The 22,313-nt window shown below is 39.3% G+C and overlaps 2 protein-coding genes across 5 annotated transcripts; one reads left to right on the top strand and one right to left on the bottom strand.

Moving 5' to 3' along the window:
- Positions 1–747: 747 nt before the first annotated feature.
- cenpq (centromere protein Q) lies at positions 748–17,346 on the top strand. Of its 4 annotated transcripts, none has more exons than XM_082539671.1 (9): positions 748–1,090; positions 3,598–3,730; positions 3,825–3,867; positions 3,956–4,067; positions 4,213–4,281; positions 9,653–9,782; positions 13,531–13,650; positions 15,420–15,491; positions 16,159–17,346. In XM_082539671.1, exons 2-9 carry the CDS (start codon positions 3,647–3,649, stop codon positions 16,348–16,350), a joined length of 822 nt encoding a protein of 273 aa, XP_082395797.1. In that variant the 5' UTR covers positions 748–1,090; positions 3,598–3,646; the 3' UTR covers positions 16,351–17,346. The 4 variants fall into 4 exon arrangements, with proteins under 4 accessions (XP_082395797.1, XP_082395798.1, XP_082395799.1 ...); XM_082539672.1 differs by lacking the exon at positions 748–1,090 and adding an exon at positions 1,159–1,585; XM_082539673.1 differs by lacking the exon at positions 748–1,090 and adding an exon at positions 3,208–3,235.
- Positions 17,295–20,093, bottom strand: LOC309710313 (C5a anaphylatoxin chemotactic receptor 1). The gene is made up of 3 exons (XM_082539657.1): positions 19,994–20,093; positions 18,945–19,078; positions 17,295–18,599 (listed from the first exon to the last, which is right to left on the bottom strand). The coding sequence occupies exons 2-3, from the start codon at positions 19,056–19,058 to the stop codon at positions 17,667–17,669; spliced, it is 1,047 nt and encodes a 348-aa protein (XP_082395783.1). The 5' UTR covers positions 19,059–19,078; positions 19,994–20,093; the 3' UTR covers positions 17,295–17,666.
- Positions 20,094–22,313: the final 2,220 nt, after the last annotated feature.

The following is a 22,313-nucleotide window of genomic DNA, read 5'->3' as shown; positions in this document are numbered from 1 at the left end:
AGGTTAAACATTTACATGAAAATATAGATTTGAGTGTACAGATTACACCACATGGTGTGCGTCGGTTGCTCCAATATTTACAGTCTTCTTAAAGTGATTAGCAACACTTTGAAGTGGGGAACATGAAATCTCTGACTTGTGGCTTCTCAGCTCAGTGGTTAGCATTGATCCCTCACAGCAAGAGTCCTTTGTTCCCGTCTCTGTGGAATTTGAAAATATTCTCCCTGCTTTTATGGGTTTCCTCCAGCTTCAGGAGCTCTGTTTCTTCCTGTCTTCAAAAGCACACAATGTTCATGCTCCCCCTCCAACACTGTGCCCTTCAGACATTCACTTGCTCACTCATTAATTACTCATTAATAGTTATTATGGCGAAACCACCGTCAAGGCACTTTCTTACTATTAGTTCTGAGGCTGGAGACCGTGGCAGAGCTGAAAATCTTATTTTCACTGGGAGTGACGAGAATGGACAACATTAGCAATAAGGGAAAGCTCAGACTGACTATTTGGAGAGGTAGGGTTGAGGACAGTGTTGCCAACTCCTCAGTAAGGAAAATCGCTATTGGCTTTCCTAAAAGTCGCTAGAAGTCGCTAAATGACGTCATCACCTAATTTGCATAATTGGTTATGCTAATGTAATTGTGACCTACGCTGTTGGAAAGAGAAATAACTTCGTGGAAGAGACATAAAGTGAGCAAAAAAACGTCCTAAATACATTTAGAATTTATCTAGAACTACAAATTAAATTTCTTTTAGCAATTATTGTTGTTTAATGTCACAATTCCAACCCTGCTCCTTTATCCGGGCTTCGACTGGCAAACGTGACCCGAAATAGGCACTCTGGTGGAGTTACTTTATGTGTGTGTGTTTATAAGTAGTTTTAAACCTTGTGATCCACAAAACAGCATAACAGTAAAAGAAGAACTGACTGCGTTACAGTCAGTGCGGAGCAGCGGCTTCGCTCATGCACGGTTCATTTGCAGTTTGGACGCATAGGTGTGAACATCTCCTGCAGCTGGGGGAGGACTATCCTCCGCCCGTTTGCGCTTTAGCACGGGTGAGGTGCCCACGGCAGCATCGCTGCTTGTTGAGAGTAAGAGCAACACGCCCTTTCACGTCAAAAAGTCGTCATAAATAAGTTTCCAATAACACCAGGAAAAGTCGCCAAATTTGTCGCTAGTCACTTTTTAGAAAAAAAGTCGCTAAGGGGGTCTGAAAACCCGCGACAAAGTCGCTAAGTTGGCAACACTGGTTGAGGAGGAGTGTATTTAGACAAACAGTGCTTGACAAAATAAACGTGGAAATACTTCATTTTTACAGTAACCTTTACAATTCAACCTTTTCAACGGAGAATGGCACTGTGTTTCTGGAAAGTCTTAGAGGCCTTAATGGGACATTGGATGTGGATACACTTCTATAAGAGTTGAATTGGAAGTTAAATATTTAGGTATAGTGATTTCTAAAAATATGTCCCGAAGAGAAGACAACAACATCTGCAATCGTATCGTCGACATGAAGAAATCCCTTAGTCGTTGGTTGACCAGGGATATCACTATATTTGGCAGAGTCATCCTTTCCAAAGCTGAAGGTATCTCTAAATTAATTTACCCAAGTCATTCTCTTTATATTTCTCCCCAAAATATTAGGAAAGCCAGCTCAATTATTTTTCAATTCCTATGGAAAAACAAAACCCACTATATTAAGAGATCACAGTTGGTTAAAGACTATGAGAAGGGTGGTGTCAGAGCCTTAGACTTTGAATCAATGATCGGAACTTTTAAGATCAACTGGCTCAGAGCTTGCTTATCTCAGTCTGATTCCATGTGGTTTCATACCCAGATCTTTATTTAAGGAACTAGGAGGAATTGATTTTCTATTAAAATGTGACTTTGAGACTAGTAAAATACCTGTTACACTCTCTAATTTTCACAAACAGATTCTTCATTTTTGGAAAATGATGTTTACACACAACTTTTCTCCTCACATGTCGACCCTATGGAACAATAGAGTGATAACTGCTAACAAAAAGACATTATTTATCAGGAACTGGTTTGAGAGTGGTATCTTGTTTGTAACTGACTTGCTGGATTTGAGTGGTGCTCTATTGGATTACGTGTCTTTCTCAAAGAGACACGACTTTAATTGTCCATTAAAAGAATACAGAAAAGTTTGCTGTGCTATCCCTTTGGCCCTAAGGCAGCTGATACGCAACACAATGCTACACTCTGAGGTCAATCCAGCGCTGCCAAACCTAAAAATTGGTAACTGCATCCTAAATGATAGTAAATGTAACAATAAATTTATCAGTGTGAATTTCAAATCTATTCTTTTCCAGGGGTTTAACTCAGGTAGATATTTGCAGGCCCTTCGTGGGGACCAGTCACTCCTGGAAAAGTCGTTCTCAAAATTCATTCAGTGGCCTGTCTCCCCAAAAGTAAAAGAAACTCATTTCAAGATAATTAATAATATATATCCTGTGTCTGAATTTTTAAAGAGGAGGTTTAAATTTGAGGTTAAACAGTGTGCATTTTGTGATTCAGCCTGTGAAACATTACACCATTTGTTTTTCTCATGTCCTGTGTCAGCTGCCTTTTGGTTAGAACTACACAGCTGGTTATCCCTCAAGATCAACGATATTCCCCAGTTTAATATTTCTGATATTATTTTCTATATGGCTAAACAACATCCATCTGTCTCTACTGTGATTAACATTGTCATCCTGTTAGGTAAATACCATATACATTGTTGTAAATGGAGGAATAGAAAACCATCCTTTACATGGTTCATCAATGACTTTAAACATTATTTCATGTCACTTAAAAAACTGAAGTCAAGCAGATTTGCCGCAATCTATGATGACATTTCCCATTTGCTACTGTTTTGATTATTACCTCTATTGTGTATCAACCTGTGCTCTTTTTTAATTCTTCCCCGTTAATAGTGTGCATTTTTTGTCTAGCCCCTCCCCCCATATCCTTGCTGTTAGTTTTGTTGTATTTACTGTGTTCTTTTTTTTTAAATCCTCCACGAGAGTTCATTTGCACTATAATGTGTTATGTTGTTTGTGACTGTATTGTTTCAATTGTTAAAAAAAAAAAAATTTAGACAAACGTTGGGTGGCTGCCTTTTCCCCAAAATGGCGGATGTAGGGTTAATTTAGCCCCGAGTTGGCGTTCACAGGTAGCGATTTGGTCCAGGTTTTGCTCACATAGGGGTTTGTTTTAAATTTTTACGGAAGGTAATTAACCTTATCGATGTGCCAGTAAGTAAATAATTTAGTCAGACTTATCCCCGTCCCTTATTTCGGTCTTTGGACGACGGCAACATCGTTATTGTCTTGAACAGCTGCCTGACAAGCGACTTTCCGGGTTAAACCATCAATGCTTATGCGCATGCGAGCTGTGGAGTTTGAAAACAGCAGCGCGAAAAAGCAGGACGTCAATAACGCGAATTTTTAGATTTCAAATAATTATATTGTCTTTTAACTATTTATGATTTGTTTTATGCCTTTTATAATTAAGGCTTAATTGTTTCTCAAAGAAAACTCGTGCTCGTTACTTAAGACGCTTTTGGGAGTCAGACGTTGTCATGTTGTTTCAGCTACATTAGGTTAACGTTTTGGTTTAGTTCGACGTTTTCACGAGCAAACATGAAACCCACACGAGGTTCTGACCGGGCCCCATCAAAAACACCCAACAGGAAAAACAAGGAAAAAGCAGAAACATCGAGTCGGGTGAGTAAGTACACTCCAGCTGTCGTCGTCGTCGTCGTTGTTATCTGTAGCAGCTCAGGCTGACTTGTTACCTCCAACCCTTCATTTACTTTAGGACCAAGCCAAGATCATCCATCCAAAACCATCACAGACGAAAGGTTAGGAACCTCTTATACCTCTCATTCCACAGCAAACTGTGAAGTTCGTATTTGTTTGTATTTTCTAATGCGGCTCTTGTCTTTAAAGCTGAAAGAGGATCATCTCCTAACCCTAAAAGAGCTAAAGTGCAGGACAACAGGGCGCTGATGTCCAGGTCCTCCATCACTGCTCTGGAGAACATAATGGACTTATCAGTACTGTGAGTCTCACATCAGAAGTAGAATGCTCTTATTTTTAACCATAACCTGAAATATATTTCAAGCTGAGGTTTTCCTGTTGACATTGTGCAATATTAGCAAGAAAAATTACCTTGTAAGGACACTTTGTTCCCCCCCTGTTCACAGAGCAGCTCTTGCTGTGAAGCGGACAGAGAAGAAGGAAAGCCAGGAGCATCTGAAAAAAATGAAAACCATGTAAGCATTAAGTCTGAAATTACAGTTAAAGTATGTATAAATAAACAACATAAGTAAGTAAAATTCTTATTTATATAGCACATTTCTAGATAAAAAGATCACAAAGTGCTTCACAAAGTATAAAACAAAAACAGACAAAAGTTAGCAAAATGCAACAAGATGTGTTTTTAGTTGTTTTTTTAAAAGTGACCACTGAGTCCGCAGATCTTAAGTTCTGAGGAAGAGAGTTCCACAGTCTCAGCCTTGTATGCTGAATAACAAGTAGGCTCTGATCACAAGACCTCAGAGACCTACTAGGGACATAGGGCTGTAAAAGTTCAATGATGTAGGCTGGTGCTTGTCCTTGAAGAGCTTTAAAGGTCAGAACCAATATCTTAAAATGGACTCTGAATTCAACGGGGAGCCAGTGCAGCTGTATAAGCAATGGTGTTACATGAGAGTACTTAGATGTTTTTGTCAGAAGCCTTGCTGCAGCATTTTGGACAATCTGCAGACGTTCCAGGAAGTTTTTGTTTAGACATGTAAACAGTGAATTACAGTAGACCAATCGCGATGAAGTGAATGCATCAATAACAATCTCCAGGTCAGTATGAGATATTAAAGGGCCCAATTTAGAAATGTTTCTTAAATGATAGAAGCAGGACCGAACCAGAGATTTGACGTGAACATCCAGAGTAAGAGCAGAATCAAAGGTTACCCCTAGGTTCCTGATAGACGATTTCACAAATGTTGAAAGAGGACCAAGAGCATTCATTATGTTTGGTACGGTACATGTCTGTCACATACAAGGACTTCAGTCTTTTCTTCATTAAGTTAGAGGAAGTTGTCAGCCATCCAACTTTTGATGGATTCTAAGCACTCATTTAGAATCTGCAGCCTAGAAACATCTTCAGGTTTAAAAGAAATATATAACTGGATGTCATCTGCGTAGCAGTTGTTAAGATTCAACCTTATAACCAAAAAATAAGCAAATTCCCTAACATACTAAACGGTCCACCCGTATTAAATCCTTTTAGCGGTCCAACCGCATTCAATCATTACCAGCAGTCCAACTGCTTTAAATCCTCAGATTCTTATCAAAACAGACATCCACCAGTAATTTCAGTGAGCGGACTTTTAATTTTCACAGCCCAATTTGACACACTTTGGAAATAATTCAACAGGTAGTGCTAGGGCTGCTCGATTATGGCAAAAATGATAATCACGATTATTTTCACTGAAATTGAGATCTCGATTATTTGACGATATTTATTTAACCCTTTAAGACCTACTATAGAACCAAGTCCGCCAGAGCTTATATTATTTTTTTACATGTTGTAGTGCCATTTGTGGGAGCATTTCAAGTTGCTATACAACTGTTATAGCCCATATTTTAATAATATGTATGCATTAAGTCCATAGTAACTACATTAATTGCAAAAAAAGTGCAATAAACTACAAAAAAATTGAAAATCGTTTTTTGTATTTTTTACATATATTTCTACTTGGAGAAATTTAAGAGGTTTATCCCTCAAAGCTTTAAATACAAAAAAGTTGCAAAAAATAGTTTACAACAACAGGAAATTTATTTTGAGTGTCTTCATAGTTTTATTTTGGAGATACACCAATTTTTATATACTGCAGGAAAAACGAAAAAACAATCCTATGATGCAAATTTGCAAAGAAAACAGCAGGTGCATCAAAATAAACTATTTCCAGCAGTGCAATTCGAGTTCTAAGCATCCCAGAAACGACACAGAAAAGTCAAACATGACCAGTATAGGTTTAAGGCCTACAAGTAAAAAACTACAATTTCCGCGAAAATGACATCACTTCCGGTTTCGGCCAGGAAATGGCGGACATGTGATAGTTCGTGCTGACGTCTGTTTCACTGTGGGAAGTGTTACGAACAGCTGATCGGATCGGCAAAGCGTGTTTCTGGAATATTATGTTTTTGTTCCTGCAAGCCTTTTTATGCAATTTTTGCAAAGCTTTATGTGAAAGGAAACCGTGACCGAGGACAAGCTGATGGCATAAGATGTAAGTACAACTCCTCTGGTTTCATATGCAAAACAAATTATTGCGCTAGCTTACTCGGTTCAGGTTCTACAGGGATTTAAAAAATAGTTACACAAAACGGAGCATGCTGCTCTGACTGGCTTTAAAGGGTTAACAATGACTTTAAAAAAATAATATAAAATAGTGTGCAACACCACTGAAGTTTTTTTTTTTTAAAACTCTCTTTTCAACCAACAGCAGTCACTCTCCAAATAACTTCTGCTTAGCTTTCCGAGCTTCCCTCGGGTCCTCTTAATCAGCGTCTCCAACCTTTTTTGCGCCAAGGACCGGTTTATGCCCGACAATATTTTCACGGACCGGCCTTTAAGGTGTCGCGGATAAATGAGGGAGGGGCTAATAATCGGCTCAGTCATTTTTAATGATCGTTGAAAGCCCAGATCGTAATCGTGATTAAAATTCGATTAATTGAGCAGCCCTAGGTAGTGCCTTACCTTTTTAAATATGATGCGCCGGCGTGCGTCCACTCACTTTTGACCACTGGCCAAGTCTGCCCGTCTGACCACCTCGGACCACCGCTCACACCTCCACTTTTCTCCCTTACTCAACCACCGGACGAAGCCCCCAAATGTTAAGATTCAAAAATTGAGAAAGGGTACAAGAGGTGATCGAAAAATAACCACACTGGTCCGGCCGGGTGAAGTCAAACGAAGATTTTAATTCACACGTGGGAAGATCCCTGGAAACAGCAATTGATCTTCGACTTACTAAAGCACAAACAATTATTTTATAACATCAGGGTTTATTTACTGACGCCCCTTCATGCGTCACCGGTACATTTTATACATAGATCAGATCAACACCAGAATAACTTTTCACCTAGAAAATCATCTTCTATTTTCATGGCTGGTACTTTCCGTTCTTTGTCTCAAAGTGAATTGTTCCTCTTTCTTGTCGAGAGATAACTAATCTCTCCTCTAAATAAGTCTAACTAATGTATGTGTATGTGTTGACCTCACATGCTCTTTGTGTCACCTCTTCACCTCCTACTGTCTGTGTCTCGTCCTCAAATGCTCTTTCTCCATTCGCCTATCGCACTTCCGACCCTCCACCAGACCAGAAGCTCACTGAGACTATGTGTATGTCTTCTACTAAATAAATGTTTTAACCAAGAACCTCTACTAAAACCTTAATATAAAATGACCTGATATAAGTGTTTTGTAAGCATGTATTGCAATTCCTTCTATGTTCTAGTTTTCCCTCAGCATATATCACCTAGACACTCTCACTAGATGAAGCTCAAAACCATTAATGAACCTGAACATCAACTCAAATAAGCACAGATATGCAATATGTATAAAATAATTATAACTGCACCTGAAATACAAAGTTAACATCATCATAAACATCTTAAGGCCATCTTAAAGCTATCTGTTACATTGTTAAAACAATGATTATACTGCAGATTATATTATGCTGATAAAATACTTTTCTATTCATCCCCACACAGTGCTAGCAAATGTCCTCAAAGGGGCTCAAAATATGCTGGAGAGGAAGTAGATATATTAAAAACAATAAGGGTCCCAGGACAGAACCTTGTGGCACACCATAGGACAGGGACGTGGAAGATGACCTGTACTTAGAGACCGCCACAGAAAAGTATCGTTCATAGAGAAACGAGGAGAACCACTCTAAGGCAGACCCAGATACACCAACCCAGTATTTCAGCCTTTCATGCAAAATGTAATGTATCGTTTTGCATCAGAATGTCACTAGAAACTCTAAGAAGGGCTGTTTCAGTAGAATGAGCTCTACGAAAGACAGACTGAAAGTTGTCAAAAATATTATGTTTGTCTAAAACATAATAACCACAACCTTTTCTAATATCTTAGCAATTAACGGCAATTAACCATTATTCACTATCTGACCTACATGCAGTTGGATATCTTTTTACGTTAAATTTAAGTCACACATGAAATTAAGTTTGTGTAGGTTGGTTTTAGGAACATGCGGCACTTGAAAGCGGCACTTAAACTTGAACGCCTGTCACATCACACGAACGTCACACGCCTTGTGTGATGTTTGCGTATGTTTGAACCCCATCAGTTAGCACATTAGAAGCCTTGCGGTGCTTTGTTAAGACCAGAAGAGTGGCTAAAGGTGTGGCATGGCTCACACCCTTTCATTACATCCCACATAATTACCTTGATGATGTTCAGATTGTGGCTTTGCTCCAGGCTTTGTTCCAGAAAGCAGGTCTAATGAAAAGTATGACTTCGGTTAACCCTTAGGTTATAGGTTATAGACTAGATTGCTCCCTGAAACAAAAAATTGGGTGTAACACTGTGACTCTGGATAGTAATTCAGGACTTATGGTACTGTGTTTGTGTCCGCAGGTATTTGCTTACACCCAGTTTATACCTTTGTGATAAATAAACAGTCATAACCGCAAACTCCTCTGATACCCTAAAACATATCCTGCACTGTAACCTGATGTGGATGCCCCTAGAAAAGTCACTACATGTCTCATCAACACAGCTCGATTCTACCTGTGCACTTCCATCTACTATTTTGCAGCATTCATGTTCTCAATATAAGAAACAATAATCATAGCTTCAATTCAGGGACTCAAAGAAGTTGTCACATACCTGTAAGGACAGTGAGGGAATGTATGAAGAAGTAGGAAAACTGTGAAGGACAAATATTTGCCTTTGAGAGAGGAAAAAAACCCCAGATGCAACCTATGTGGATGTGCCCCCCTCCCCCCAAAAAACAAAAACCAAACAAACAAACAAAAAAACCCCCAAAAAAACAACTGCATGTAGGTCAGATAGTGAATAATGGTTAAAATCTGGGCTAAACAGGAAAAGGAGCGACACCAGTGTTCAGCAAGAATGAGAACAAGCACCACAAAACATTCAAACAAATAAACAAAAAGCACGACAAGCTTAGATGGTGACTTTAGTGCAGTTTAAGATAAGACAGCTATTAGGTTGTTAGCCTGTCCCCATGCACTGAAACAGTTGGCATATGTTACTGCAGCAATCTCTATTTAATAAAACTGGTCTGCATATTTAGACACAACGCAGTGATCACTGATGAATCAGTTGTTGTGTTGTAACCGATCGGCCTTTCTGGAACCAGAAACTCAGAGTTCATCAGCTCAGTGTTTGTTTCACACAAAGCAGGGCCCTGCTCTGTGTGGGTGTGCATCACAATGATAAGGATTGAGTGAAAGTGGATGAACCCTCATTAAATTATTCATTTATAATCCTCTGTTTTATTCTTTTATCAATTCAGACATCATCATTTGAGAATTTTTTTTAAACTGCAGTTTGTGTTGCCTTTTCCTGATGTGTTTTCCGACCCATTTTAGGTTCCTGGCTCAGTGTGCACAACTCAAAGTTCCAGTGCAGAAACAAAAATATTTGGAGCACTCATCCAGGCATCACCAGGACGAGACTAAGAAGTCAGTGGTTGGAGAGAAGAATCTGAGCATCTTGAAGGTGAAAAACATAAAAAATGATTCGATTGCTTTGGAGGATTTGATTGGAAGCTAAACTGTCTCTTGGTGGAAAATTTATGTGGCCATGAACTTGATACATCTGTGCAAAAACCTACTGATATAGAGAGGTTTTCACATTTCTGCAAGTTGATATTCTGTTTGTTCAGCAGGTATGAGAAAAATGATTTGCACTGCCTACCTTATGGTTAGACTGTGGTCTTTGACACCATTGAGATAAAGTCTGTTTCATTTTGTGTGCTGTGGTTTCTCTGCTCTGAAGTAACACCTACTCAGCTCTCTGTACGTGAGAACAGACGAAGGATGGGGTTAAAAAACAAAACAGGAATTTAACTGCTCACAATAAAACTGAATGATACAATTAGGTCAATATGTTTGTAAACTGGGACACATCGATTTTTTTTAAAAAATTTTGCCACAGTACAACACCCCAGCGAATTTTAAATCAGCCAATCAAGACTGAAGTGCAGACTTTTAGCTTTAATTCATTGTTTTAACTGTTTATGAATTGTAGCCATTTTTATTTTTTCAGAAGCTCAAAAATAATATGATGTTTTTTTTAATATTTTATTTTTAGTAATATAATGATCTATTATTTACATGGACGAAAAACCTTTGCAGTCAATGAGGGTCTGAAGTGTAGAACTAATGGACTGCACCAGATGTTGTGTTTCCTCCTTTAAGATGCTCTGCCAGTTTTTGTGTTCAGTAATTGAAAGCATGCTCTACTGTGTTCATTTATCTATTGAAGAATCTATTTTCTTTAGCTTGAGAAACTGTTGGGTTGTTTTTGCAGTATGCTTTGGTTTATTATCCATTAGGGCTGCAGCTGTCATTAATTTTAGCAATCTATTGATAATTCCACTGATTTAATCGAGTACCGTAATTGTCGGGCTATAAGCCGCTACTTTTTGCACAAGCTTTGAACCCTGCGGCTTTTAGTCAGGTGCGGCTTTTCTATGGATTTTCCATGATTTTTGTGATATCGTAAGACGATTTGTTTTGTTTGTTCCGCTGTTGTACGGCACTACGTTGCCTGGCGGAAGGATCGGTGTTCAAGAGTGGTATGTTAGTCACATGTCCGTCCGCCAGGCAACGTAGTGCCGTACGAAGTAGCGCGAAAAACAAACTTCAAAGTAGCGCTACGCATTCAGCGGGAGGCGTGGATGACGAGCGGCGATAAACTTGCGAAAAGCAAGTTATGCCCAACTCCACCGGTGGATTCTGACAGCGTGGAAAAGTGCGAAAACATCCACGATCACCAACGGATTTTGAAGGGCTGGACTGCTGCATGATGGAGAGGAGGACACCGCCACGGCCCTTCTGAGGGTGTTCGACTCTGACACTGACAACGAGGATTTCTTTGGTTTTGAAAGTGACAACGAAGGAGAGAAGCGGAGAGTGGATGACGAAGCCATCCTGAGCCTGTTCGTTTCCGACATTGGAGGAGAGGACTTTGGTGGTTTTAGAGCGCAGGAAGAAGAGAAAGATGGTGAATGACTGACTTTTCTTCTTGTTAAAGCCGTGTCACTGCACCTGAGCCTAAAAGGTAGGCCGAATCTATTTTTCTGGTGTGCTGTAGGTTACTGTTATGTACTACATGTGCAAATATGTACCCATAACTTGTTTTTCAAAATATTAATAAAAGGGGTGTGTCTCCAAACAGCCATCTCTTTCCTGACAATTCCCTTTGTGCATATTCTCTTACATATGATAAGTCAACATTGAAACACCTGCGGCTTTTAGTCAGGTGCGGCTAATGTATGTACAAAACAGGATTTTCCCCTGATTTTAGCTTGTGCGGCTAATATTCAGGTGCGCTTTGTAGTCCGGGAAATACGGTAATTGGATAAGAAATAATTTTGTCTAATGAGGAATAACAAATATTCAAAAGAGGAAAAACACAGGTCTTTCAAAATCAATGTTTCTTTTTTTTAAAGATTAATGCAATTTAATTAACACAGTATTTTATACTATTTCACGTTCAATCTGATAATGTTACGAAACCTTAAAATTAATATGATCTAGTGCATCCCATGCCCCCTTTTGGACACGCCAATGTTTGCTGCAGGCATTGCTTCCATGTAAAATAAGACTGCTTGAATCAGCCTTCAGAAAGCTGTATGATTTAAATGTGTTATTAGGCTAAGTTAAGAGTTCATCTGCATATTTTAATACAACTTCTGGAGGCTTACTGATTTTCACCGTGTAAAAGAAACACTGATGGATGGAGCAGCTACAAAGTTTGCTTTTCTTCAGGTCGGAGTTTGTTGATCAGGTGCTTCGATCAACAAACCAACGTTGGAAACACGTTTTCTTTCACTCTACCTAAGCTTACTGTCTCAGTAATGGCTCTGCCTCTTTGCTCTTCACGGTGCGTGGGTTTTATGTTGTCAGACTTCCTATATCATCGTCAGATTTGATACATTTAACACATCAGAATGCTACAGAGCCACGTGTTAAAACGAAGCATCAAAGCAAAGAATTTGTGTTGAGGATTTCTTCTTTTTATAAGCGAATTACTCGATGAATCGTTGCAGGCCTGGTTTTCTATTTGCACTGTGAAGGTCTGTATGATTCGTTTTTCTGCAACTGGCTCAATCTGAGCAGAGAATATAGGCATGTAAAGTTAGACGATGGGGTGTTCTCCCCGACTATCTTCACTATAGGGATGTGTATATATGTGTGTGGTTGCACAAGTATGTATATAGACCTGTAAATTTGTATCTTTTGACTTATTACTGGGGCTATAAAGATACATGTAACAAATGTATACACTATTAGTTACTAAATAGTGGAATGGGGTGGGATTAAACAAGCTTATGCTTCTTTCTACTTTTTTTTGAACATGTAAGTTATTTATAATAATTGTTTTACATTTTCCTTTTGTTTTGCTTCTTTTTTCTCTTTTGTGGTTGTATACTATTTTAACATGTTCAAAATTAAAATACAATAGAATACACTAAAGAGTTCATCGTGCTGCTGCTAACAGCAGTCCTATTATCTTTAAGTACTAGTGACCCATAACACACAACACTCTCCACAAATTCATCAGACCATGAGCTGTTTTTCCTCTCTCTGCACCCATTTTTACTTACTTTTTTTTACGTTTTTAATTTGTTTTGGTACAAGTGCATCTTGGTGTTATCTGTGTAAAGATTTAGTCTGAGCTTTTCTTGTTCTTGTTCACCTTTCTGTAGACCAACAAGGTGCAAATTACTCATTAAGTTGTCTCTTGATTGTTGGTTTTGACGATTATATGCTTACCTCCTCCAGAGTGTTCTTGACTTGGTTCAATGATTTTAACCATTAAAATAATTCTGTCATCATGTCTGTCATTTGTACCTATTTTCTGTGGACATTTAGACCTCTTTGGTGGTCAGTGCATTCATTATTCTGTTTTAAAAAATTATTGTGATTTGGTGCCTTACAGTTAAAAGTGAGTCGAATTGAAATTTCGAGCCTATGAAAATGGGGAATATGTCTAAAAATAATTCTTGAATTAAATATGAAAGTTTGGACTTTAATCATGTGTTAATTAATTGGTTTAAAATCCACGGTGGAGAAATTGTCTAAAAGTCTATGAACATAACTTCTGCCTTTTCACTGAGATGTGACAGGTCATAGAAAAAAAATAACATATCATGCTAAAAACAAAAAAAAAAACCCAGTCCTAAAACAAGAGAATGGTATCAGTGGTTTTACATGAGGGCTTCTTTTTGACTTTGCAGGAAGACTTGAGGGCTGTGGTTCGTGCACTGGAGAGGCTGGAGGAGGAAACCGAGTCTTTGCAGCACTCATGCAGTCAGCTGAGGGACCAGTTAGAGGAGGAAGAGGAGAAAGCTAAAGAGGTGCAAATGATTTCACACAAGCACACATACTTATTTGTCTTTATTGCAACATTCTCCAATCACTGCTGTCCTGATTTTAATTCAGGTGTGAATTTGACCTTTTTATTTTAGTGAAAATCTGCTACACCAGCTGTTATGAGCATTTAAATGATGCTATTAATATAAACACGCATTTATCTATTAAAGCATTACAGCATTGTCTGAGTTTTTCATGGCTGAATCATCCTCTTCACACTAAAGTTATCACCTACAACCTCAAAACACTGAGGAGTCGCAGCAGATGTGAATGTTGTCATTTCGTGCCTCGTGCTATCTGATACAGAACATTTAACCATATTGGCCAGTGTCAATGCCTCAGGCTCATTGATATATTCTTGGAGTTGTTCCTGAGCAATTTTTGTGGTCCTGCTGTGAGAGTCAGCTGTCATGGCAAAGGGCACATCCATGTTGGGAATCTCATCTTCCACTACATCCCAGAGGTGCTGTATTAGAATGAGATCTGGGGACTGTTGGGGCCATCTGAGTACAGTGAACTCACTGATACATTTAAGAAATCAGTTTGATAGATTTGCGTTTTGCAACATCTCGCGTTCTTCTGCTGTAAGCAGCCATCAGAAGATGGTGGTCATAAAAGTATGGACATGCATCAATTCTCACACACGATGTCTCTGTAGCGTTTAAATGATGCTCAGTTGGTACTATGAAGTCCACAATGTGCCAAGAAAATATGCTTCACACCATTACAACCTTACCAGCCTGAACCTGATGGTTCCATGCCTTCATGTTGTTTACTGACCCTGCCATTTGAATGCTGTAGCAGATATTGATTCATCTATCCAGGCAACTGGTGAGACTGTGAACTGTAGCCTTGGTTTCTTTTTCTTAGTTGGCCCCTGTTGTGGTCTTGGTTTGACGTGTTGTGTATTTAGATATATTCTTCTGCATACCCTGATTGTAACCAGCGATTTAACCAGGCTGACTTTATTATCATTTTCAAGCAGTCTTAAAATAGCAATCAAGTTATTTAAAACACTCTGGCCATACTCCGTTGACCTCTGGCATCAACATGGCATTTTCACCCAGAGAACTGCTGCTTATTTTCTGTTTTTCAGACCATTCTCTGTGAACCTTAGAGATGGTTGTGCGGGGGAAATCCCAGCCGATCAGCAGTTTCTGAAATACTCAGATCAGTCTGGCTACGTTTAAGTTTGTTTATGTTAACAAGCAGATGAACAGGTTTATCTGATAAACTGTTCATTACCACCTCTGGTGTGTTTTTCAAATTCTGAACCTTTTGTGTCGATTTATTTCTTTGATCTGAATTTTCCCTTTTTGAACGTTACTCTCTTCTTTCTTTCTTTTTGCCTTTCTTTTGCAATAGACTATGGAGGTTCTGCTACAGGTTTTATTATATGCTATATAACTATGTTTTAATGTGACATACATTACAGTAAATGGGTCATTTAATAATAGTAGATGTCACAGCTGAAGTGACCAGAAAATCGTGGTGTGAACTGCAGTTTCGACACCATCATGGGGCCGTTAGACAGGTTCGTCTAGACGTTTGTTACAGAATCACCATAACAGTGAATTTTTTGTGATGTTTGGCTGAAATGTGACTATTTTGTGGCTGTTGTGAAATCTGACATAACCTATTCTGGAGAAATATCAAGTATTGCCTGGAATGCTACACCAGAGCCATATCGAATCACAGACTCGAAGGTTTTTAATGATTTACTTCAAACTCACACAGTTTCTGGTCTTCACAGATTTTACGAATAAGTGAACGAGCTGTTCTCAAACTTCCCTGTCTTCCTTCTCAGAAAGGTGAAACATTGGAGGTGAGTGTTGTTATTTTAAGAGCTAGGCACAGCCAACATTTTCACACTATCTGAAATGTGCTTCATTTAACCAAATTGCACAATATTACTTATCACTAAAGGTGAAGTTCATTTTGTTCCTTCTTTTTTTTATGAATAGCATTTCTAAATAGCTTAGCAGGCACTTCCTCTACCATGTAACAGGAAAGCCTGTACATGTTCTCTGTGGTGCAACTTCTGTGAAAAAACATGAAATTCATGTTACGAAATGCAGAGAGAGAGAGAGAGAATGTGACTTTTAGGTTCTGTGTTATCTTGGTTATCTACTCAGCTACAGAATAAACCCTTGTTTTTGTTCTAGCTGTTTTCACGAGTCATATCACTCATACGTTTTACCTGGAATTAGTTGAAAAATCAACCACATGTCACAGGTCATGCTGAGTGTAGGTCATCTGAAGTCACTACAACCTGCAAGTTTCATACCTGAAAATTACACCTGTGCCACTTTTTGGCACCATAGGACTGTAACAGTTATCTTTTCTCTGGTTCTAAGCCTTAAAAACTGTACTTGTATCTGCGGTAATGTGTGTATACCCACTGCTGATTGATCTACTGCCTCTCTTCCCTAGGAGAAGACCAGATCATTTAAAAAAAATCAATTTAAATTGCCACTTTCTATTTTCCTCAGGCTCTGCTGAGAAAGTTTATACCAGACAGCGATTCTGCAGCCACAGCTCGGAAACTGGGCCAAATTCTGCAGAAATCGAAGCCAACCAAGGATGACCAGGTGCTGCTTGCGCGGGCACGTGAACACGCCGATCGGCTCTTCCACCCCGGCTGCGTATTGAATAGTAGTGCACTGAGTTTTGAAGAAACGTAGCATTAAAGAAGAGGTTTAGAGATTTGCTGCTCAGTATTTATTGGGTTTGATACTTCTTACTTCCATATTTGTGGTTGTCTTTGTGGTTGTCTTTTTTCATTGCTGTGCATGTTGCATAAACCAGTGAACAAGATGATTCATGAATTCATTTTCCCCTAGAATAACAACCCTGTGGAATATTTCTGCTTACCATGCTTCGCTGGTATTGAGTTTGCATCATATTCCTGTTTTCAGCTACTTTTTTCTTTGTTTTTTATTAATTATGTGTTCTGTTATGTGGATGTTTTTTGTCTTTTGGTGGACATAAAAGCCTGATATCCAACTTCTGTGGCAAGTTTAGGCTAAACAACTGAAAATTAAATAAAGTCACAACTGAACAGTGAATTAATTAAAATCCTGCTGCCTAAACTTTTTTTTACAGTGGAAGATTTAGTGTGCGCTGAATAAAAACAAGTCCAAATCTTGCTGCTGCTTGCTGCTTGATGTTTTGCAAGCCTAGTGAGACATTCAGCTAACTAAAGCTACTGGAATGCGTTTAATCTGGAAAACTTTTGGTTTTAACAAATTTGGAGAATCTGCTCTGTGCTGGAAACAATAGCATTCTTGAAAGGATTATGCAAGGTATGGGTTGTTTTTTCTTTTTAAGAACTCCATGTAATAAAACTTACCCTGCAGCCAGGAAGTTAGCATCGAAATGATGTTGTTTTTTTCATTGCTGTGCATGTTGCATAAACCAGTGAACAAGATGATTCATGAATTCATTTTCCCCTAGAATAACAACCCTGCCATCAGCATGTTCAGACAGAGGCAGCTTCTTGTTAGGAGCTGGCAGCAACAGCCAAACCCAAATCTCCTTTTCATGAGCCAAATATGCTCTTTTTGGCAAAGCATAGGAGTAATTTCTGTTTGTTTGTTTGTTTTGTTTTGTAAATGAAACTTTTCCATTCCCATTCTCAAAAATTTTAATAGCCTATTAAAATAAAAAATAAAAAAGTATGTGTACATTCAAAACAAATCAATAGCAGTCCAGATCCTTGAAATACATGGTCCAGATAGGATCACATCTCTGCAAAACTGTCAAACTAAAGCAAAAATGATCATTTTATTTACAAGATTATGTGTGGTTTTCACTCATAAAGAGGACACTGCGGTACATTCACTTGTAATAACTCAAACACTTCTACTTCTGTATTTACACAACTCACATTTTAAAGGGGGATGAATAATTTCCACAAAAGGAGAAATGCACATGTTAAAAGAAATGCTGAAGAAATGAAGAGTTAACATGCTAAATTATTACATTATTGGCCTCCCTGTTACATCTGCGAGTTTTTCAGTGACTTCCTTCGTATGGACTCTGAGGAGTCATCATTGAAAAGTCGGTCAATGGTGGAGACCAGAGAAGCTTTGATGGCACGGCCTAAGCCTCTGGCAGCAAACACGTAAAGCACGGGGTTCAGGGCGCTCTTGATATACACCAGGTACAGAGATATGTATTTACCATAGCTTGCTGACTGAAACAGAGAGTGAGATTTGGCCAAAGCCTGTACAAATCGACAAACAAAATAGGGGACCCAGCAGGTGAGGAAGAGGAGCATTGTGAAAAAGAGCACATGGTACATCCTTATCATCTTGCGTGCCATTGAAGGAGTGGAGGAGGTGGGTGTTGGAGGTGAAGCTCTCCTAATAGTGAGCAGAACAGCCAGGTTACTTCCCAGGAACACCAGCACGGGCAACATGAAACCTGCTAAAGTTTCGATTACGAACAAAGTCGTATTATGCCCTTCACTCTCATAGCAAAGGTGTTTCCCAGATTTCTCCTGCAGGACAGCGAAGTAGAGGTAGGGGCTAGACAAGATGGTAGCTATCAGCCATATGAGACCACAGGCCAAAGGGACGGCCCAAGCTGGCCGTCGCAGTCGAGCCCACACCGGCCTCAGCAGGCACAAGCATCGTTCCAGAGCCACAGCGCAGAGGAGGAAAGCAGAGGCGTACAATCCCAGGACCCGCAGGAACATGATGATGCGGCAGAAGGTGTCCCCAAATGGCCAGCTGTAGTTGTGAATGAGAAAGCCCAACATGAGAGGGGTCCGCAGGATCAGCACCAGATCGGCCAGGGCAAGGTTCAGGACATAGACACGGAAACTGCTGGCAGCGCGTGTCTCCTCATTACTACCTCTACGCACCACATGACGATGACTCCGAAATCCGAGCGCCCAAACCACGAGCCCATTCAGAGGCGCGCCCACCTTGAGGTACCAAGACAACCAGGTTGCAGTTAGGCTCGGGGAAACAGCAACTTGACATTTTGCAGGAATTCATTTATTTGCTTGTTGTGAAGACTGAACCTACTGTTCATTCTGTGAAACCGATACGAAGATGGAGCTGGTCTTATTTAATGAGCTCTGGTGGCTTTTTCAGCCTTTGCATGACAATCGTCATTTACATTGAGCAGGCTCCCTGCCTGTTGTAGCTGCAATACATGGAGCATTTACTCCACATGTATATATGTAAGTGGAACTGATACTGAATGTGAATTTTACATCGGAAACGATTCATGAACTGAAAGTAAAAAAAAGGAGAAGATTTCTCACCAAGAAGATAAGCAGCGTAACTACAATCTGGGTTCCTCTTGAAGCCTCTGCCTGCCAGGTGCTGCTGTTGGAGCTAGATAGGTTTTCCACCTGTGTCCCATTCATGCCAGCCATCGGGCCGATACGAAACTGGGCTGTAATGCAGCACGTTAGTTAAATACAGAAAGTACTGCGGCTGTTTGTCAATAAACAATTTCATCACTGATGGAGAAGGAAAATATGCAACTGTTGCACTGAAAGACAGATTTCACATATGCTGGTTGCCTAAAATGTTGACAAGCTGATGTCCACACCACACAGCAAGGTGACGCCACAAACTTCCTTCTGTACGTTTGCTCAGCTTTGCATTGTTTCTTAAAGTTACGTTCCTTACTTAAAAATAGCGAATGAAACAAAGTGAGTGCAGCGCTCGAGTCTGAATCACCTGGGTGGGTGTTTTTAAAAAAAAATCATCTATCACTTAGGTGGCATTTTCTAATCGGATGAATAATCGTAACCACTGTACTCTAACTTTGACAATTTTGTGGGTTTTAGTGCAAATGTCAGCTTTTATCTCAAGAGGCAGTTTGACTTTATGTGCTGCTTTTTGTTTCCATGGCGTGAATAATAAAAACATGAAAGCACAGCATGCACGTCAGATGCAACAGCAGTGATTAACGAGAAAGGAATCTGCTACACGTACATTCAGGCAACCCCGGGGTCTGCTATTCTGCTGCTGCATGCAAACATTCATGTATCAGTGAACTTATCTCCCTGGTATGGATTCATTTTTTCAAAGCAAAAGCGAATTTCTGCTTTCACAAATCACAAAAAAATTTCCTTTTTCCATGTTAAGTATTAAAAGCAATGAGCAGCATTTGTGCTGTAACTGACTCCAATTTTAGTTTGCTGCCCGTACTAACCAGATCAGTACCAACCTGCACCAGAGTTATCAGTAGCTGTGAATCAGTGGAGATTAAACGCTTTGAAGTTGGTTGTTTTAAAAAATAAAATTAAAATCTAAAAGCAGGATTAAAATTAAAATCTAATTCAAAGACTTCTTTACTCACCTCCTTTACTTGAGTTGTGGGTGGAAGAAGTGGAGTAGCATATCAATAAAAAGGGAGTGCCTATCTGCCTAACTCTCTCTCTTTCCTGTCTGTGATTGCAACACACAGACACACAATCCTTCCTATAACCATATTTACAACATCTCAGAGTCAATCATCATTTTCTTCTGATAGTGAAAAGCCATTTCAAGTGTTTCCCTCCGGCTTTATCAGCTGCTTTACATGAGTAGTTGTTAACCTCAGAGGCATAAAAGGTAAAAACTGAATAAGATAAAACTGCCACGTCTCTCTTTAAAAAAAAAAAAAAATTGCCACAAAGTTGTTTTTTTGTTTGTTTTTTTCCATGAAACTTGATTTCTAACATTTTGGTGGGCACTTTGTTTTTCATAGCTGGCAGTGAGAGGAAACGTACCCCAGCTGCTCTTGAGCTGCCAGTGCCGCGTTCAGATAGTCATCAATCTAGATTTCGATTTGCTTTACTTCCTTTTCTATTATGTCTGTCACATTGTTTTGCATTCCTTTGTGTGGAGTATAAGATCATTTTTAAACACCCGAAAAAACAGTTTTGGACTTGACCGAAGCTTTCAGTCTACATCAAAACAACAACACACGCTAATTTTAACAAAACACAACAAATGAATGTTGTTGAGCCAAAAGGATCTGTCGTTATAAATGAGGAGAGCACAATCAAACTGAAAATGCTATTGAAAAATAATTTTAGCTAATTCGTATTATTTTCAGCTGTGTTTGTGTCAAGGGTCAGCTGCTTTAAACTTATCAGGGACTCTGGTAATACTTTGGCCGGCTGGTTGATGAAGGTGCTCCTCACAGCAAAACACTCACGTGATAATTGAAAATTATTTATCTAACACAGCTTTCTGCTTTCACGAGACGCTCCAGATCACGCCTGTGCGTGCCATTTGACGTTTGTTTGCAGTGGCCGGGTCTAAAGCTTCCCTGAGGTAGGCTCAGTGTGTGAAAAGTGAAGTAGACACACATTAAAACTGTACGCACCCTGCAGGAATGTCAAACAGGAATGTCAAATTCATTTTACATCGTGGGCCACATACAGCACATATAGTTGTTTCATGTAAAGTGGGCGGGAGTGGTGGTAACTTTTTATGATAGTTCATTGCACAGACTGATCTGTAATTATGAAAAAAGTTATTGTTAATTAACTACGGAGTCACTAATAGTAGAAAAACAGGAACTTCACTGAAATTAAATTTGTTATCTCTTAGTTAATCAATTTGGTGTAATTTAAGTACGGCTGAGCATGAGCAGTTTTTGTCAATAGAAAAAGATGTTAATGAACAACTTATAAAATTTCAGTTAAAAGTTCAAAATCTATGCATGTCTTCACATTTTATAAAGTCAGTGGGCCAAAATCAAGTCTTTGATGGGCCAGTTCTGGACCCTGGGCCTTATGTTAGACACCCCTGGTACAGAAGTCTTATGGGAAAGCGCATGGCTCTTTAAACAGCTACTTTAAAATGGTATTTTATTCGCAGGAGTTCGCCACAGAGGATAGCTCTGCATGTTTTTGATTTATTTATTATTTTTTATTACACTGGATGCTCTTCCTGACACAGTCCCCGAGGGATCTGTGGCTCACTTGGTTATAAAACCTCTATAAAGACTTTCCTGATGAGTTTATGGTCTCGCTTAGTTTGAAGTCTCTTTGAGTTTAACGTGAGGTTAATTTTACAAATTTTGCTCTCGTTTATACTAAAATCAAAGGTACAGCAGGACATGCTTTAGTATGTGGCTACTTTCTAACTGATTAGTTGCCGCTGTGTGAGTGTGCAGTGTCCTCTGTTTCTAAGTTGCTCATGGCATCTAGTTTTAAAATGCCAAGAAATTTGTAATAGCCAGATTCTCAGTTTGAGGCTTGAAACTGAGACCAGCTATGGTGACTGTGGCACTGAGAACAACGAAGTGAGTATATCAGAGGGACAGCTCAGGCTGACGTTTGGATGCGTGCAGAGGAGAGAGTGTGGGACAATATTTTCCAGGTAGGAGAAAAAGAGGAAGACCGCCGAGAAGGTTCATGGTTGTAGTGAAGGAGGACATGCAGACGGTTGGTGTTACAGAGGAGCATATTAGGGATAGGGTGATTGAAGGAAGATCATCCACTGTGGTGACCCCTAAAGAAGAGGAAGAATGCTAAAAATTGGGCCCAGTGTTTGACTTTATTATATAAGTTTTCAAATTACAACCTTCCGGATATCAAATCTCAATCTGGACAAGCAGGGTCCCAAAGTCTAAACAACTTCAGACTTGCATATTCTCCTCAACATGACTGGGCGCTTCATTTACT

This window comes from Aulonocara stuartgranti, assembly GCF_965226115.1.
Source record: "Aulonocara stuartgranti genome assembly, chromosome: 1".
NCBI lineage: Eukaryota > Metazoa > Chordata > Actinopteri > Cichliformes > Cichlidae > Aulonocara > Aulonocara stuartgranti.
The sequence above is the reverse complement of the archived record's forward strand: the minus strand, read 5'-3'. Positions and strand labels throughout refer to the sequence as shown.